Here is a 21,148-nt window from a genome sequence, read left to right as displayed (position 1 = left end):
ACAGCTGTGTTGTCCCTTTGCAAGCACACTCTGTATAGTGGGACAACAGTGGGTTAGCCCAACTCAGAGAGCAGGTGAGTGAGTGCTCTTCTGGCAGCCCCCTGATTTAGTTCAGCCCCAAATTCAACCTTTTAATGGTGACGCTGGAAGTAAAGTCGATAAGGCCAACTTTTTGCCAGTCAACTATGCCCATCTCTTTTTGGATGTTGACTTCCTTTAGCAAATTGTGCAGCAATCAAATTTGTGTGCAGAACAATTTCTGACGGAGCATGGAGGCACTCTAGGGCCCCGTTCTAGGGCACGCCAGTGGACTCCCACTTCACTGGTGAAGTTGTGGATATTTTTGGGCTTTACACTCAAAATGATGTTAGTGCAGAAACCCACCTTGCAGTCCTACTGGACGACTCACACGGTTTGGGTAACCCTCATCTTCGCACTGTACATAAGCAGAGATCACTTTTCGCTATTGCCGTGCATGTTAATTTCAATGACAATTCTGCTTCATTGCACTGACACCATTCAGACCATGACAGGTTGGTCAAAATGTGTGTAACTAAAAAGAGGAGAGGGATGGGGAGATTAACTGGTCCACTGTACAGCCTCCCAAAAGTCATATAAATCAAATAGGTACACTGTTTCAAAACAGAAAAAGAAGATGAAACTCCACTAGACACATTCCAAAATAGAAGCAAGAGCCCTTACACATCCATTGGATTTCATGCTTCATCATAGGGCATGCTCCACATCAGACAGGCGCTGCAATATCTGACGGGCCCCTTAAGGGGGCTCTTTGCCAGTGATCTTAAACAGTAGTGCGTATCATGATAAACTAGGCTTGGGAAAGAATCTAAACCTACTTCCTGAGAGGAGCTAAAGAAAAAAGAAGATAAAATTGGCTCGTGACACTCAAAAAGCCTAAACTTTATTGGGTAGATGGGGTCTCAGTCAAGGTTAAAACATTTGGTCAAAATTCAGCCTGTCGTGAAACATTTGTCTACCAGGTTTCCAGAGATGAATACTCCTGGACAGAATATAGCAGTCGATGAGTACTTGATCCTGTACAGACAGGGCTACTGTTCAGACAGTACATTTTGAACAAAGGAGCTCGCTATGGCATCAAGCTATACATGGTATGTGAGAGCTCTTCTGGCTATCTGTACAGCTTGAAAGTGTATACAGAAAGTGTATACAGCAGTGGTTTTCAAACTTGTAAATGCCGCACCACCCCCCCCCCAAGTGGGAAAAAATAAATCATCAGGCCCCCCTTTAGAATTTTTCATAACTATTCTATTAATTTGGCAATGTTTAACAATGTCTAGACTTATTTAAATATAGCAGTTAAGTTCTGTTACCTTTTAAAACATGCAATAAAACATTTTCTGCTTCAAACAAAGCAAAATGATCTACATAATCATTCTTTTGGCCAGAGCCTGGTGCCCCCCCCCAGGATCACTTGAGGCGCCCCTAAGGCGGCCCATCCCCCCGTTTGAAGATCCCTGGTATACAGGGATGGACTCTACACTAAACCCTGTAGACTGCCCTCCCACGGTAGGGGTCACAGGGAAGATTGTATGGGTGCATGTCCAGGCACTCCTTTACAAAGGTTATACCCTTTATGTGGACAATGTCTATACAGGAATAGAGTTGTTCATTGAGCTCTACGAAGCTGGCACTATGGCCTGTGGTACAGTTTGCTGTAACCACAAAGGATTGTTTGCAAGAAGCTCCAGAAATCCCAGAGTACTGCGTTGCATTCCAACAAACTGCTCACAGTCAAGTTCTCAGATTGGCGTGATGTATAGAGCACTTCCCCCATAACGGGTTGGGGTCAGATGACTGAAGCCCACAAGCCCACCTGTATACTTGATTACAATATGTACATGGGCAGAGTGGACATGAACGACCAGGTTCTTCAACCATACAATGCGTGTTGTAAAACTCGCACTTGTCCAAGCAAAAAGTCAAAACATTGCACTCTAGGAAGTGTATCACAGCAAACTTGTTTAATTTTTGCAAAAAGTCAGTGCCTCCACCACCAAAGTGTTTTAACCACCAAGGTCTTGATCAGGGATAACCCAGTCCCTTTACTCTTTCACCCTATATAGTCCTGTGACTGTGGTCAATCCCAGGGCATTCTGGATAACCTAATCTTTACATAACATTTTTCTATTTCTCTGAGTTTAACATTGATCTTACCATGATTTTAAATATTACCAATAATACTTCATACATTTTCTTTGTTATTCTACCTATATATTATTACTCACACTTGTTACAAGAAACTATTTACCCACGTGATCCAGATGGCAACATAAAATGCGTATGTTTTTTTTATCGTCAGACAACCACAGAAAGACTCAGGTCTTTCCTTGACTTTCAGTTGTCTATGATTGAAAGCCCCACTGCTGCTACATAAGCAGCAGCCTCTACTTCATATGTTCTAGAGGATGTGGCAAGACTGCAGGAGCGACACTTTCCTGATCGCATTCCTAAAACACAAAAAAGGGTCAACCATGTTGTCAATGTACAGTGTGCTCGAATCAGGGAATGAGACAGGAGAGTCGTGTTTACTTTCCCCAGTGCCCATCTCAGCCAGGCCTCTGTTTCTCTAATTGCTTTACATTGCATCATACTAAAGCAAAGTTCTGGGAAATTCAATGAGGTAGAGCTGCTATTGGGTGAACCTTTCATTGGCTGTGCATGGACACCGAACGTTCATGGGCCACTGCTTTGTTAGGCAAGTAGCCACAGAATTGTAGTTCATCTACTTCAGGAAATCATGGACTTCCTTATGGCCTACTCGACACCTTTATCCGCCGTCAGAATGTGGTAGGTGTTCTGGTTGATTAACTTGCATTATAGTCCCCACACTGCACATACTAGTGGACAGAACATATGCCACATTGTCAGTGAGTACCCTGTGTGGCAAAATCTTAAAAGGCGTGACTGAATTTATAGGTGTTTGATAGTGAACTTATGTATGCTACACAAGGACCACCATGATTGCCAACGAGAACCAGAGTAAGTGTAATAAGTCAAACAAATGTCCTGTGGGACATATTCACCAACATTTCTACTTGTTTGAAAGTGTGCAAACTCAATTTGTAGCTTCAATTTCAAAACAAAATTAGAGGTATTGATGAATGAGTCCCACAGGATATTTGACTTTTTACTTTAGAGACCTTAAGTAGTATTCACCATCATGTCTGCCTTTGTTTCAATAGTAGATATGCTTGCTCAGTTTGAGGAATATGCCTCGCAAGGCATACTTGGACCCCCCCAACTTGCACCCACAAACTGGAAGGAGTTGGATTTAGCACAGTGTGCTGATGATGCATGAAAGACATGTTTTCTTGAGCTTCAAGTGGATAATGGCGGAAGGCATTACTATAGGTTCACTTGGCAATTATACAGGATTAGACAGGACTCTAATGAGGAAAGCGAAATTAATGGGTAAGAAAAGCTTATGGTGGTTATATGTCGGAACCACGGGTGCTTCAAGCACTAGTGGCTCAACAACGAGGCCGGAACAATGACCTCATTCTAACCACTAAAGCCTTTACCACGAATGCGTTTACAACGATTTTACCACTGTAAACGCATTCCTTGTAAAGGCATTAGCAATCAGCATGCACGGTTCCAGCATGCTTCCCCCCTAGCCCCCATACCCAAAAATTACTGCAACCCCCCCATCCCCACAACTACCCCAACCCCCACCCCCAAAGTTACCAGAACCCTAACCCCCTCCCCTAAAACCTAAACCTAAACCACCCCACCCCACCCCACCCCTTAAACCTAAACCCTGATCCCCCTCCCCCTAAACCCTAATCACCCCCAGCCCCCCAACCCACCCCAAAAACTAAAAATACCCTGAGTCCCCACCCGCACCCCTAAAACCTAAACACCTCAACCCCCAACCCACCCCTTAAAGCTAAACCCTAACAACCCCCTCCCCCAAACACTAATCACCCCGAGCCCCCACCCCACCCACCCCTCAAAAAAACAGCCCCAGTCCCAGTCAAACTTACCTCCTCCTTCACTGCGTCAACTCCGACTCCCTTCTTCTGTACCTTAACCACGTATGTACGTGGTTCAGACAGTCGTGGTTAAGGTAGCAAAACCAGGAAGTCGTGGAAAACGAAAGCGTTGTTTCGCTTTCGTTTTTCACGACTTTGTGGTTTCGGAGTCGTTGTTCCAGGTGTTTCCCCTTCTGGTAGGTGTACTTTCCCAGGGATATTGCACAGGTAGAAGGCAGATAGTGAAGGTAGTACAGATGCACATCATCTACAGCTATGGAATCAAACCCATCTTTGCTGTGCTGGCACTTAAGGACAATGACACGTATGGGTCAGTGTTTGACCTGCTTGCCATGTTCATTCTCTGTCAGAACTTAGGAGATGTTTGATTTGCTGTATGATAAGGGCATTACAGTCACAGCACTGCACGTAACCGTGGCTGGGACATATGCTGTGTTCTCAATGACTACCCTGTGTGCCAAACATTACCCTTCCTCATAGTTTATGACTTTCTCTTTACGAAACTTCGCAAAAATTCACCAGCATGTCTACCTTAGTTTCAATGGTAGATATGTCCACTCAGTTCGATGAATGGGCCTCTCAAGGCATTTTTCAAAAGCCCCCCGCTTGCATCCACAGACTGGAAATAGTTGGATTTAGCACAGTGACTGTGTTAAAGGTGCATAAAAAACATGTCTTCCTGAGCCTCAGGCGACTGTTATGGGAGCCATTAGTAAAGGTTCCTTACGCATGCGTTCAGTAATGTTAAGGAAGAAGGAAGGGGTTACCTGACAGGTGGTAAAATGTAGTGAAACCTATTCTGTCCTGAGTCGTATGAAAGTGAAGGGCCTTGTCTGGCAGTGACGAGTTGATGTGAGTGCAGTGACTGGTTGGGTAAGGCCTGTGGCAGGCGTTATAAAAGTGTTGTGTGTTGTGCGTGAATGGCGTGTGACTGGACAATAAAGCAGTTGGTGCCGCGAAGTGGCTCATGGCTTACCTTCAAAAGGCTTGGTTTCAATATTCAGATACTCTGATAAGTATTCATGCTTTGAAACCATAATTTCTGGAGGTGCTAAAACCAACCAGTGTGAGTGGTGGATTAACTTTAACATACTAGTACCAGGGGAGTCCAAGGGTGCAGGATTTGCATGGCTCTCACCAGTTTTCCTTTGCCCAGAAACCCCTTGAAATCACAATATTTGCTTAAAAACTAATTTTCCCTGCATTGCTATGAGGGAAAGTCCTGGAATCTGCAGGCAGCCACAAATTTTCTACCACCCAGCATTCCCCTAAGTCTCCAGAGACAAATGTTCCCTCACTTGTGTGGGTGGGTGTGTGACCATGAAAGGGAAGTGCCCAAAACATTTAGTGGAGATATCAAAATTACCTATCACAAAACAGCCTGGTTTTGTAAGATGGTCACCTGTGTCTTTGGTCCGGGGCTCGTCAGCCATACAGGGAAACCTCCCAAACCCAGACAATTCTGAAAAACAAGACACCCGGGGCAGTCCACGTAGGTGTGGTGTGTGTGGATTCCATAAAGTTTTCTTACCCAGAATAAACTGCAAAGATGAAACGTTGATTAAAAACACAATTTTCCTGCTTTTCTGTCACATAAACTACAGGAATGTGCAGGGACCCACAAAATTCCTACCACCCAGTGTTTCCCTACTTGTCCTGATAAAAACACACCACTTGTGTGCCTGTGCCTGTGCCTAGTGCCTAGTGCCTGCGTCAAGAATAGATCACTCCAGGGCCTTGCGTGATCCATTCCTGTCACGGGCTCTAGGCCTAGGCACACCAGTGGGGTAGTGTTTTTACTGGGACAAGTTGGGGAAGACTAGGTGGTAAGATGTTTGTGGATCCATGCATATTCCTGTAGTTAACTTCACATAAATGCAAGGAAAAATACTATTTTTATTCAATGTTTCACTTTTGCAGGGTATTCTGGATAAAAAACCTTTGGGGAATCCACACAAGCCACACCTCCATGGACTTCCCAGGGTTTCTATTTTTCAGAACTGTCTGAGTTTGGTAGCTTTCCATAAATGGTTCCAGTTCCCAGGACTAATCAGTACACTCACATCAGTTATCATTACTGCTACACTATGTTTTGGGCCCTTCTCTGTTGCAGACACAAGGACTACCCATTCGAGTGGGTACCATTTTTATCGGGGGACTTGGGAGAATGCTGTGTAGAAGGAGGTTTGTGGATCCAGAACTGTGCACCACTGAAATGTGAGGAAAATGTATTTTTAGACACATTTTGAGGTTTGCAAATGATTCTAGTTGACAGAACCTGGTGAGAGCCCCACAAGTCACCCCTTCTTGGATTCCCCAGGTGACTAGTTTTCAAAACTGAACAGGTTTGGTAGGTTTCCCTAGGTGCCAGCTGAGCTAGAGGCCAAAATCCACAGCTGGGCACTTTCCAAAAAACACGTCAGATTTCAAAGTAAAAATGTGATGTGTCCATGTTGCGTTTCCTGACGCGGGCATTAGGCCTACCCATGCAAGTGAGGTACCATTTTTATCAGGAGACTTGGGGGAACACAGAATAGAAGAAGTGTTATTGTGCCTTTTATTTCTCTACATTTTTGCCTTTCAAATGTAAGACAGTGTGTAAAAAAGACATCTATTTGAGTAATGCACTGTAATTCACATGCTAGTATGGGGACCCCGGAATCCAGAGTTGTGCAAATAACCACTGCTTCTCAACACCTTATCTTGTGCCCATTTAGGACATACAAAGCTTTCCTTGATACCTATTTTTCACTCTTTATATTTTAGCAAATGAATTGCTGTATACCCGGTATAGAATGAAAACCCATTGCAAGGTGCAGTTAATTTATTGACTCTGGGTACCTAGGATTCTTGATATATATCCCCGCAACCAAAAGAGTCCAGCAGACATAACGGTATATTGCTTTTCAAAAATCTGACATCGCAGGAAAAAGTTACAGAGTAAAACGTGGAGAGAAATGGTTGGCTTTTTTACACCTCAATTTTTTATTTTAGCTGTTATTTTCTGTAGGAAAACCTTGTAGGATCTACACAAATGACCCATTGCTGAATTCAGGATTTTGTCTATTTTTTAGAAATGATTAGCTTTCCGGTATCCAGCATTGGTTTCACACCCATTTCTGCACTAACTGGAAGGAGGCTAAAAGCACAAAAAATAGTAAAGATGGGTTATGTCCCAGTAAAATGCCAAAATTGTGTTTCAAGTCTTCCTGTTCCCGAAAGCTGGGAAGCTGGTGGTTTTAGCACCACAAAGCCTTTATTGATGCCATTTTCAGGGACAAAACCACAAGCCTTCTTCTGCAGCCCTTTTTTCCCATTTTGTTTTTAAAAACAAAATGTTTGCTGTATTTTGGTTAATGTCATAAACACTGGGTACCTATAGAATCCCTAGGATGTTGGAAAAAAAGGATGCAAATTTGGAGTGGATAGTTTATGTGGACAAAATCTTATGAAGGCCTAAGGGCGAACTGCCCCAAATAGCCAAAAAAAGGCCTGGCACCTGAGGGGGAAAAGGCCTATCAGCGAAGGGGTTAATTCCCCTCATATCAAAACAAACATTGTCTACTATAAGCTCAAATCCATACAGCCTTCCATACCTTGTAAAACACTTATGCAGAGTGTCTTTACATGTTCAAAACTGCCCCAATTTGCAAACAGGGGCCACTTTCAAAGTTGACATTTGGCTTCCGCCCATTACAGCATATCGCATCGGGCAATGGGTAAGCCTACTTAAGTCACAGGTTAACATCAGCCTAATGCAACAGCATGACACTTCAGATGTGAACACAGGGCATATTCACTTTTAGCAGATCCCATCTCCTGGCAGTGTTATTGTAAATTCCTTTAGTAGTGTTTTGCTTCTCTGACTGCTGATTCTGTGCAGCATTCCAGACAGTGTCCATTTGAACCTGTTCTCTATTAAGTTAAACTCTTTTTACTTTTTTCTTTCTCTCTTACTTACTTTTTCTCTTTGTTTCTTTCCTTTTTTCCCTTACCTTCTATGTAGCCTCTTTCGTTTTTTTCCTCCTTTCTTTCTTCTAGGCAAGAAGCTTGCACCCAATGCCAATTAATTGACTTTTTAGGTGTGTGTTAACATAAACCAACACCTTCTGATTTTACTACAATTATGTACATAACATAGTTACTTATAGAGGTTTCAGACAGCCTTCATCCACTAGTCTGTGGTTAGTGTTATTCACATTTTTCTTCCACCCACTACAGCATACATCAGCCCATTTCAGCCATTGGGTGACTTCACTATCATTTATGGCATAGTTCAGTTCCATGGAGTGCTATGGTAATGTGTGTTTTATTTTGAGACCAAAAACACATTTTTGCGTGTAGTAAATTATTTTATTTTAAGATTGATGTGGGCCTGGCAAATTCCCATACAAAAAAAGTTTTGCAAAAGCCATAAAGAAACAAAACAAGAATTGCTAGAAGGCTGGCGGCCAAAACCTGACCTGCTGAATTTGCCAATGCTTGTTTAGCCTTTTATTCACTAATGAGGCCCCTTTTATTTTAGTGCCTGGACCCATTTTTTCACACAATGGCAACATACTATAGACTTTAACAAATGATATATTCACTCTCATAATCATAAGACACCCAAAAGCCACTATTCATGGATAGGACGGCAAAGAAATGCAATAAGAAGGCAATAAGTGACACATATGGTGTCAGATGCACAGTTTTCATCTAACACAGAATTCATTTATATCAAGGAGGTCACAGAACTACTGGAAATGTCATTCATATCACCACATCAGAAGCTATACCAATGGTTCCCAGAGATAGGGTGGTGGGCTGTTGAACTAAAGAAATACTTGTTGAGATCAAGAAACACTGGAAACAGTGGATTTGACCCTTTGTTTGTCCACTTCATTCTATACTGCTAAAAAGGGGGCCCATACCATGATACGTAGCTTTTTATTCAGTCTGAGTCAAGAGATCTATTATTGAAGCGGTGTCATTCTTCTACTTTGGCTGGTCATCCTGGAATAGCAAAAACTCAAGAATTATGCCTTTTATGGTTTTCGTGGGTGACCTCAGGACATGAAATACAGGTGCTTTTTAACTCTTGTCTGATATTTGCTACTAGCGAGGCCTCCACCGGCAAGTCTTCTGCAGCCACTAACTGTACCTCCCTACCCAGGGCAAACCATTAGCATGTATTTTGTCACAGATCTTCTGAAACATTCAGGTCAAACCACAATCTTTGTGGAAGTAGACTTATTTTCCAAGATGGCTCAGTTTGTCCCCCTACCTGAGATTTCCACAGCCAAAGACCTGGTAGTAACATTCACACAGCATGTAATAAGGCTCCATTGTATACCAACAGCTATAGTTTCCAACCGGGATCCTCAGTTTGCGTCAAGGTTTTGGCTTCAGGCCCAGAGCAAGAGTCCAAACTACGACAGAGGTATACACTGCCCTACAAATGGAACTACGGCTGTCATCAGCTTATAATCCACAATCTGATGGACAAATGGAGCATACTGACTAGTCTATGGAATAATACCTTCATTGTCTATTATCCACTTTAACCAGTAGCCGAGTTAAACCTCTACTGGTGGCAGAATTTGCCTACAACAACAGTCAGCACTGTGCACTGGGCATGTCACTATTTTTTGTTCTAAGGGTTTCCATCCTAAATCCTAAATCTATGTCCACACAGGCCACATACAGGGTGCCTGCAGTTAACTCACTTTGTCCACATTAACAGAAATCTGGAGCACTGTTTATACACACCTGCAGGCTACAAAAGAGAGCATGAAGAAACAGGCAGATAGGCATCCAGCACTTTTGTATGTCTTGGGAGACATGGTATGTTTGGCTTCCAAGAATCTGCTTTTAGGGGCATCCCAGAAACTCCAGCCCTGTTATCTGGGTCCCTTTAAGAGTTTAGAAATAAAAACCCTGTGGCCATGAAACTGGAATTGCCTGCAAAGAATCAGATCCCTCCCGAATTCCACACCTCTTTGTTTAAACCCTTTGCTCCTACTACTCACCCCACAGTTACCCCACTCCCACTTATGGTTGATGATTATGAGGAGCACGAGGATAAAAGTATCCTTGATTCCAGAAGACATCAGGGTACTGGAAAGGTTATCCACCCAAATAACACTCTTTGGAGCCTTCTCAAGATGTGCGTTCTCCCCATCTTGTACATCTAGTTTTTGGGAGAGGGCACTGTTACATCTCATGTCATTTGCTGTCTATGATACCCACTGGTGCCCCTTTTTACTGTGAACTCATTCCTTAGACCCACCCCTTCCAATTTGCTCAGCTAGGCCATCCATTGGCAGATATTGATGGTGCAGTGCTTGTTTGGTGTTTTCTTGGGTAATGGGCATGGTTCCGTTTAGGGATCTCAGGGCTGACCTTTATTTTTGCTGTCTATCCTTGTTCTCCTTTTATTATTGCCTCTTTCACACATTAGTGGTTGCTGCCAATTTGGACTTACTAGCCACGATTGTGGAAAGAGTGCTGAGGCTGCATTGTAAGTGGCGCCGCAGCAAACACATGACTAGAGGCGCGTCAGTCAGGTGATGGAGGGGCATTCTATTTCTATTGCATTCTCCGTTACTTAGTTGCTTGGCTTAATTTTTCCCTTTCCCACGTTTTTGCTGTCTCTGCTGCAGTTTACCTGCTATCTTCGCTGAGTCCAATTCTTCTCCAGAGGCCCGACAGAGTGCTCCTCATTCACTGACTGCTTTCTCAGCTGGGTCTTGTTCAGCAAAATGCCTGACAGTGTTCCGTTTTCTGCTGCTTGGTCTCGCTATCCCTTCTGCAATACATCTGGAAGCATTTGGCTGTTCCGCATTTTTGTGCTATTACTCCCCGTTATTTCCCCCAAGATCAGTGCACTGTACAGTAGGTTACCTTGATTTCGGGTTTATGGCACTCATGTTGGAATTAACAACAGCAAATCATACTTTCCTTTAAGCCTTGCACCAAGCCCCTCATGTATTCTCTTGGCCTTCGAATAAAGGATTCAACACTGCATTTATTCATCCCCCTTAATTGCCTGGTTGTGTTTCAGGACCATGGCTCAACGCCCTGATCTCAGAAGTTTCCTACGCAACAAATAGGATCTGTGTGTGAATCAGCTCTTGTGGATTAAGTAGAGACTGGTGGTGCCGTGTTTTTCCTATGGATTGTTGAGTGCTCTATTTGGAATGCTATGTATTACACAATATGGGTGAACATTATCCACTGATATCTAATTTGAGGGCAGATTGTTTCTACGTTGTTTGAACGCAGTATATACTCACCACCCTTTTGCGCTGTTTGTTTTTCATTAAGGGATATACTGCTGGAACACTTTCTCTGTGGCTTGTGACAAGTCCTGGGGGAACCCATACTAAGTACCTACCATGAGTGAGCCAAATCACGTCAGGAGAAATCCTTCCTATCAGTTCCCTTTTCCCCCTTTCACCTCATGGCTTACAACCCACGTCTGTTCTCCAGTCAGAGCTGAGGTCTAGTCCTGAGGTGAGAGAATGGACTATATCTGTTTCTGTGGTACCTGGTCCTCAGGTGAGTGACACCCTGTGGCCACCTTCGTAATGGATTACAGCTGAATACACGTGCATCCCTTTATCATTTGATCATAAGGGTAGCAAGGCAAAGCTGTTTAAGGCTATTTCAGGGAGGTCCAGTGTGTTAGAAACATACTCCACAACACACAATAACACTCAAAAAAGCAATGGCCAGCCCATACTTTTAATGTTAAAAAAAAAAATTAAACCACACACATCGAAATATTCAACATAAAACTACAAATGTGAACAATAAAAATCCAACAACTTTAGCCCTTCCTGTACTATGTGAAAGAAGGAAGCCTAAAATCACTCTTTATCCATTGGTCTTATAGTTTGCACTCAGCAGACCTCTGCCAGCCTCCAGCTTTACTAACTCAAAAAACATTCTACATCCACATGCCAATAAGATGACTAAGAAGCATATTTTCTGTACGGACTTTCCTTATTAAGACTTCTCCACCTTTGATACAAGCAAATTCTTCTGCTGTTGATTCACTTCTGTAGAATTTTAACTGAATACCCATATGGCATAGGGGAGGTTATGTCCTCTGTGTCTCTCAGTCAGTGATCTGAGATCATCACTTGTGGCTTGAGTGCTTTATGAAAACTATAAATAAAATAATAACAATCATGTTGTATTCATGGTGCAAAAGCAATGTTACTATTACATTTATGGAGTATTAATATATTCAAAGGTGTCAGACAGTCTCATAGAGAAATCTAACATGACACAGGCCAAATTATATATATGTTTATACTCTGCAGAGTTGACCACAGTGATTCCTGTAAGTGAAGATACTGCACAAAGAAAAAATATGTGAATTTGAATACATCAGGGCATATGCTTTTGTGACTGTATGGGTGACAAGAATCATTTAGATATGCTTCTAAACAACATAAAGCTTTTGAAAAGATCATGTGGTTTTACAGTTATTGGCCCCGCTTGAGCCCTGGGTGCCATGACTGCAAACTAGGTCTAAAACCCTTACCCACCATGCAAGGCTCCAGCAGTGGCTGGTAGTGTTTTTCCCTTGATTTTAGAGGAGGGATGGCTATGGCAGGTGATTGTGTGGTAGTGATGGACATCAGCAAGGCTATGAAAAAAACACCATTCTAATGCCTTTTCATCAGGCACAATTTGTAGTGGCAGAAAAATTCCAGGAGATTTCCAAGATAGGAGCCATGGTAATCGTTATGTTTACCTTCCTTGGGATGCACTAACATCTTCTGGTATACAGCAAAATCCTGGGGATTTCCTTTTTGCCAGATGGTGTTACACAACCAGGGAAGTTAATCCTAAAACATACTGGTATGCTTCACGATGCACTGGTAAAGCGAGTCATCTCTCTGTCCCTCAATAACAGAGTCATTGAAGGTAATGGCAGGGTAGTGGAGGACATCAGCATGACAGTGCAGACACCGCCATTCTGGTGTCCTTTTCTGTCATGCAGAACTTACAGATGGCAGACTCCACATCAAGAACACCTGCATACTGGACCTTTCCAAGGTAGGGACCCTGGTATGCCTGGAGCTTCCCACAACCACCATTAGACCACTGTAATCCTTATGGTTACCTTTCTTAGGATGCCCTAGTACCTCCTAGAAAAAGGGTAATCCTGGAGATTCCCTTTTACTGGGTGAATTTCATGGATATTCTTACCATAAACATTGTAGTGCCAATAGTCTTCTAAACACAAAAGTTCAGTATTAGAAACTACCCCCCCATTACCTTTAGTACTATCCAACCTTGCAACGACTTTTTGTTCCAACACGTTCCAAATGATGACAAGATTATCGGCACTGGCACTTGCAAACATATCAGGGTTGTGTGGGCACCAAGAAATCGCTGTGATCGTCTTCTTATGCTCCGACATGATTGCACGAAGTTTGAATTCATTGTAACGGTGGTCCAGCTTAAAAAAATAAATAGATGTTTTGTGAAAACCAGCAAACCATAGAAAAAGACAATCCATCATAGATTGCAGACCTTAGGTACAGCAAATGTCCTAACGCTTGGCAGGATGACTTATGCAGCTATGTATTCTATGCACCTATCTGTCTTTGTCTTCTGTAGGTGGATACTTTTTCAACATGCCAAAGTGCACATTAGAGGAAGGTAATTTCATGACTATCTGCCAACACAGCATATGGCACCATGGAATACTGGTCAGTTAAATGCTTGATCAACAATCAGACACAAGCATTGCGGTTTTGTGGTATTCTTTTTTTTAAAGAAACATAATTTAGGTAAACAGATTGTAAACCATAATAAATTAACACAATACAATACAAAATATTTTGCGTAAATGTATCGTTGATCACATGCTCTATTGAAAACTGCATGCACTGTAATCCAATTGCAAGCGCTCTTAGTCCTTAGTAAGTAAACTTACAAGCAGACGCGTATAGGCCGATGAACCTTTTGGATCGCATGAAGTATCCTAGCTATGTAGTAATCAATGAACATCAATTATCCATGTAATCGTTCAACAACCACTAGAGAATCATTAGGCATGAGACAATAAATCAACATTTAATGAATAACCACAATTCAATTATACGTTTTACACATTTTATTTCCCTATTAGTTACAATACTAGATCAGCAGGTTAGATCAAACTTTATATAATCAACTCAGAATTAATTCATTAATGACCACCAATAACCTAATCTAATCAGAACTTGAGAAAACATACGCTCGATTGCTTCGGCATAAACCAACATGGATGAATATCACAGCATTAATAGCAGAGTTCAGCAAATATGCCAATCATTTGTCACCGTCAAGTCACCCGAAGGATCCCTTACCGAACCCAGATTAGCATTTAGCATGTGGGATTTCATGCAAAAACAATTAAGAAAACATGGATTTAGAAAAAATCTAGCTAAGAGAATAATTATAAAAACAGCACAGTTGGCACCTAGAAAGAAAGGCATAAACGTTAATCAGTCACAATGTCATAGCTACCCATCCACGAAATGGATCTGCAACAAGTCAGTCTTCATCCTCAGGTCATTAATCGATCAGCAACTCATCAGGCTCTCAATAGCATGAGCCCAATGACAGAATCTCGAACTGCGCCTCTTGACGTCATCAATTCTCCCCTCGCATCTGAAGTTTTAGCCCCTTGTCATGACTTTTTATTAGAGTTTTTCAGTCCATCCCCTTAATTCCTAATTGGTCAATCAGTTCTCCATAGGTGACGTTACCCAATACTTTTAATTCTACATATCTATGAATTCTAGTATTTCGTCTTTCGCAGTTCATGAATTGGTCCACTGTACGATGGCCTGATCATCCAGCTCTCCAGGTATTGAAAATGTTGCATGTTCCTCTTCAGTCAGTGCCTCTATTGTCCAAGTCCTGGGAAAGTACATTCAGCCTACTCCACACATAATTGTATCAAATTGACTTCATCATCTCCTGTCGGTCGGTACATTGCAGAAAATTCTAGCTAAGCACACAGTTCATGGTCGGTTCACAGGCACTTGCAACTTCTACAGCGTACATTTATTAATCCTACTTCTGCATGAGGCCTAGCAAGTAGGCCACAGCTTCGGCTAAGTTAGCTTCTACAATATACTACAAAACATAGGTTATACATCTCATTATGGTATATTACTACATCATTATTACACATGTTCATTATTTCACGCATTTTTTGTTTTTTTAGTACAAGTTCGTATATGTGGCTGACATACCCAGTGGGCACATTTTCCAAAACATGCACATTAGTTTTCTCTACAATTAATTTTTCTATGAACTCTTATAAATCATAACATATACGCATTTATTAATAATTTCTAATTAGCATATCTGCGTCAACAGTCCCTGCTCTAATGACTAAATATGCCATCACACCTTTTTTACCTAATCCTTTCATAGTTCCGTTTCAGCTGTATTTTGTCTCCTTCTCAAATCTTCCCTATAAATTCTTGCCCTGTTTCGTTCATCCCTCCTCTGATTATTTTTAGATCTTTTCAATTTTATCTTTTGACCTAATTTACATGTACCCTATACTAGTAATATGCAAGCAATCACAATTATTATTCCTTGTATGATTTTTAAAAATACTCAGTTCCAAATTTGACTAAGCCAATTTCCCAATTAAGCAAATCCCTTTCCAACTTTCTCTCAAACACCTGGTTCTTTCAATTCCTTCAAATCCTCAGTTGAGTTAGTCAGATTAGTGAGTAAGTCTCTTACATCCTTATCATTGTTCGGAATATACGAACAACAATGCCTAGCATTAATCATCTTACAGACTCCGCCATCTTTCGCTAAAAGAATGTCTAAAGCAAGCCTATTTTGAAGCGTCATATCTCTATCCGGGGCTAATTTAGTATCTATCAGGAGTATTGCCCCCGTGAAATTCGTCAGCATGTTATCCACAATAGTAGACAACATTCGTATCTTGATCAAATTCAGAATGACTCCCACTGATGGAATCACTGCACCAAAGATATCTCCCACAATTGCAGCAGAGGTTTCCCTCCTCTGTCGCTTATGATGTAATTCAGTCAATTTCAGAAAATTCTTTAAGTCATCTATCTGATAACTTTTAGAGAAAACTATCCCCAAATAACATGTCCCACACCATCCTCTTGGAAGACGGTATTAAGCTTTAGGTCCACAAATATAGTAGATTCCAGGAATAGCAGGGTCCTGACCATTCATCATAAACGTCCATTTACTCTGAAACAAAAACACATGCCTACATTCACTCATTCCCACAAATAACGTGTCAGTGCGTGATTTTGGCCTATATATACAAAGCTTCCCTACATGTAGTACATCTGATGTTAATTGCCCTTGCATTTTAATAGCAGTGTAAGCATAATCATTTTTATAAGTCCTTTTCTCTAAACCTTTTTCTAATTTTTCTTTTAATGCTTTTCTCCTATCATCGGTATGCCCTATGAAGCTCTTTTCTAAAGGTGTAAGCAAACATGTGAGATTATTTTTGTGTGCATAAGCAGTCCCAAACGTTAGTGTTGGCTCAAAGAATCCTCTAACTAGTACTATATCATGTTCTCTAGCTACTTTACTCAGATATCTAATGATAGGAACAAACGAAAACACATCATGATTGGAATAAAAATACTGTATATAGTCTTGGTTATAAAATCTTGTTAGAAGCAAACTACAGATTATTCTATAAGTTAAAGGAAGACTATGGTACATAACCCCTTCCTCTACTGACGAAGGAATTTGCATACACACAAGACAATTCCTCACATCCATCGTCTCAACATACTCACTTAACAAGCGATAGAAAACATTAGAAGAAAGCTCTCCTTGTGCATTAGTATAATCATGCAAATATTTCTCAACTAGCTTGAACTTCTCTAAAGCTGTTAGTGTAATAGTTTCAGGAGCAGAAGTAAAAGTAGCTCTTTTCATATCATAAACGGACATTCCCACAATCATTATTATAAACATTATTCCACACATAACTGCCAATCCTACACTCATGTATCTACAGCGCCTAGCAATTCTATCTTGATTATTTAGCTCAGCCATGATCTATAAAGAATCAGAAAGCAGAAGTAACTCTTATATAAAGTGCAGTAAAATCTAAAATTCTTATCTCACAGTTCAGTTTAACATCCAGGAACCCTCTTCCTTTGTCAAAATCGATTAGCAGCTTGTCAGATCCAGTTATCAGTATCAAATCAAGTCATCAATGTCTCTTCCTGTATTATTTTCAAACAGTCTCTTTTAAGATTTTTCAGATTTGCTCAACAATTCAGCTTCCTTGTTCACCTTCAGGTTACATCAAAATACTGACTCGGAACTTCTCTATCAAAATAAAAAGACCTAAACCCACTCAGGACCTGCGCAACATCGACTTGATATTATCTTTCTTTTCAACCTTCGATCGCAACTTAATTCCCCTTCACTCAATTTTTCTTTTCTCGTAGTATCTACTTCCTCCTCTATTGTTTCATTTATGACCGATTCCTTTTTCTTCGCTGTCTGCGATTCAGGACAATTATCTCCTTTTCTTCTACCTTCTGTCAATATTCTTCTCAAGATTGGACTTTTCTCCTTCTCTTTCTCTATGGTGTTTTCTCTTGATGGACCTGCAACCGGTTCAGGAGGAGTCTAATCACTTTGACTTTGATCCATCTCAACTCTTTCACCCTCTTGGTCTGGCACTTGCTCTGTCTGCTTTTCAGCACCGTCTGCTTCTAGGAGAACCTCTGCTGAGCTAGGCTCCCCTGCTGTATCCGTTGAAATTGGTCCTTGCACACCCTCCTGTAATTCTTCACTTTCGTCTCTTACAGGGGTAATGGAACCATCTTCCACGAGCTCAGGTTCAACTTCAGACTCTATTGGCTCCTCTTCTGGCTCAGGTGCAGCAACCTGTTTCCCTGTTGTTGGTGCTCTCAACAATGCTTCTTCGTGATCTGGTGGACATACCACTCTCTTTGTATGACTCGCGTGCATCCAGTTTGGAAGTCCTGCACACTTCACGGCTGTCGTAGTTGTTAACACCACCTGGTAAGGACCCCTCCAACGCAGTTCCAAACAGGTCTTGCGAACATGCTTTCTAACAATGACCCAGTCAACGGCTCTCAGGTCCTGCACTGGATCGTGGATGGGTGGCAGGGTGGTGGCCTGCACCTGCTGAGAGAAAGAGCGAACCACATCAGCCAGACCCTTGCAGTAGTCCAACACCATATCATCTGTAATATTCACAAGTGCATTGGCTGGAACTGCTGGTAATCTCACTGCTCTGCCCATGGGGATTTCATGGGGCGACAGCCCTGTTTTCCTGTGAGGTGTGTTTCTCATTGACATCAACACCAAAGGTAATGCATCTGGCCATTTCAGATTCGTAGCTGCACACATCTTTCAAATTCTTGATTTTAAGGTACCATTCATCTGTTCAACCACTCCTGATGCTTCAGGGCGATAGCTACAATGTAACTTTTGTTCGATGTTTAGGGTATGCTTCAATCAAGTGACTAAAAACACACACAATCACCAACACATATTTCAGACCTCCACACGCAGGCATCTCAATGAAATCCAATTGCATTCCGCTGAATGGACCTCCTGCTATTCCAATGTGGCTCAAATTCACCACTGTCCCTTTTCCCACACTTAGTTGCTGACAAATTATACAGCGATGACATACTGCCTCTGCTGCCTGCCTGAACTTAGGGTTAAATCAGTCAATCTTGAACAATCTAACCGTGGCATCTCTCCCAAAATGTGCCTGTCCATGATAGTAATGGGCCATTTGAAGCAATAAACTATTGGGCAGGACCATCTGACCCTCCTCAGAAACCCAAATGTAATCGGAAAGTTGGACACATTTTAACTTAACCCAGAGACGTTTCTCTTCTTTGTCAACATTATTCTGCAATGTTTTTAACTCTTCCAGAGTATCGATCACTTTCAATGCATAACTTGTACATGTACTGTCTTCTTCCGACATCAGTTCCCACTTGTCTTTAAACAATATACAATTCAATGCGCAAACTCTTGTGACTTGATCTGCATATCCATTTCCCAGTGAGATGTTATCCTGTGCCTTTTGATGTGCTCTGCATTTTACCACAGCAATTTCTTCAGGCAACTGTATTGCATACAACAACTCCTTTATCTTGTCACCATTTCTTACCGGTGCACCATTAGAGGTCAGGAAACCTCTTTGCAACCACAATTGACCAAAATCATGAACATTTTCAAATCCATATTGGCTGTCAGTATAGATTGTGACTCTCAGTCTTGCAGAAACATGGCATGCTCTAGTAGGAGCTACCAATTCTGCCACTTGTGCAGAATATACACCTCGAAGCCAGGAAGCTTCTAATGTACCTGTGATTGTGCTTACAGCATATCCTGCTCTCAATGTCCCTGTACCATCTCTGAGACATGAGCCATCAACAAAGACAATTTGGTCATTTTCTTCCAATCGAGTATCTCTGATATCAGGCCTTGGTTTTGTACACAGATCAGTTACCTCAAGACAATGATGCTCGATATCTTCCTCCTTTTCAATTTCAACAGTATCACTTGGAAGTAATGTTGCCGGGTTCAACACTGTACATCTTTTTAATGTTACATTTGGAGCGCCTAGTATACTTGTCTCATACCTTGTCAATCTTGCACCAGTCAAATACTGTGTTTTCGTCCTTGTCAGTGAAATCTCAACAGAATGAGGAACCATTACTGTCAAAGGGTATCCCATGACTACTCCCTCACATTAAGAAAGACTTGACAAACTGCGGCAACTGCCTGCAAACAGCCTGGTAAAGCTGCTGCAACTGGGTCCAAGGTAGCTGAAAAATAGGCTACTGGGCGATAAGCACCTCAATGGACCTGTGTCAAAACTGACAAAGAACGAGCATCACGTTCATGACAAAACAATGTGAAGGGCTTTGTGTAATCAGGCATGCCCAACACTGGAGCGCTGCACAAACTCTCTCTCAACTCAGTGAACGCTTTCATCTGATCTTCATCTAGCATAATGGGGTCTGTGACATCTTTGTGTGTCTGCTGCAATGGTTTAGCAATCTCAGCAAAATTTGGGATCCACTGTTGACAACAGCCTACCATTCCCAGAAACATTCTGACAACTCCCTGTGAAGTCGGAGGACTTCTCTGCAGTATCATTGTAATCCTTTCTTTGAAGATTCTCCCTGACCCCTTCTCAATCTGGCGTCCAAAGTATTTCACTGACTTCTGACAGTACTGCAATTTCAAAAGTACTGCAATCTCATAAAAAATTATGTCTGAATTTTCCCAGATGATTTAACAGGGCAATCGACTCATACTTACACTCGTCCCTTGTCTTGGATGCAATTAGCAAGTCATCAATGTACTGCACTAGAGTTGATTGGTACGGTAGTTCCAATGACTCCAAATTCTTTTTCAAGATCTGATTGAACAGAGACGTTGACTCTGTATACCCTTGTGGAAGCCTGCACCAGCTGTAGACTCTGTGAAGGAATTTGAAACTAAAAAGAAACTGACTATCCTCATGAAGAGGCACAGAAAAGAAAGCTTGTGACAAGTCAACCACTGTGAAGCACTCAGCATCGCAAGGAATGTGAAACAGTATCACTGCTGGGTTTGGCACTACAGGACAACACTTGACCACCCGGCCGTTCACTTTTCGCACGTCCTGCACAATGCACACTTTCCCATTTGGCCTCATTATCGGTGAATTACATGGACTGCTCAACACTTCTTTCAAAACTCCTTGTTTTAGAAAATCTCCAATTATCTGCACCACTTTCATCAGAACGTCTTGTGCCATGGTATACTGTGGAAGCTGCGGAAACACTACATTTAGCTTCAAAGTAATCTTAATCGGCTCAACTCCCTTGATTAAGCCCACTTCTTTACCTGTCAGGTCCCACACATGTTCCTGTACTGTTCCGTGCAAGTCTGCATGCAATTCTTTCACAGTAAACATAGGGAAAAATTCAATCAATGGGTATTCTTCATTAACGCTTTCAGTTACAGTTTCAGGGGCCTGTTCTTCCTCATCATCGCTATTTGTCTGAACCTCTATTCCAGCAGTTGAACAACTAACTGAACAT

At 41.8% G+C, this 21,148-nt stretch overlaps 1 protein-coding gene across 2 annotated transcripts in view; it reads right to left on the bottom strand.

The window, feature by feature from the left end:
• Positions 1 to 21,148, bottom strand: part of WDR17 (WD repeat domain 17) — an 811,699-nt gene that overhangs the window by 728,869 nt on the left and 61,682 nt on the right. For both annotated transcript variants that reach the window (XM_069244628.1, XM_069244620.1), the window contains exon 3: positions 13,314 to 13,497. In XM_069244628.1, the coding sequence (XP_069100729.1) occupies positions 13,314 to 13,497 (184 nt within the window). The remainder of the gene's footprint in view (positions 1 to 13,313; positions 13,498 to 21,148) is intronic.

Source organism: Pleurodeles waltl, chromosome 1_2, assembly GCF_031143425.1.
Source record: "Pleurodeles waltl isolate 20211129_DDA chromosome 1_2, aPleWal1.hap1.20221129, whole genome shotgun sequence".
In the NCBI taxonomy this organism is placed as follows: Eukaryota; Metazoa; Chordata; class Amphibia; order Caudata; family Salamandridae; genus Pleurodeles; species Pleurodeles waltl.
Note: the sequence above shows the minus strand (reverse complement) of the source record. Positions and strands in the feature narration are given on the sequence as shown.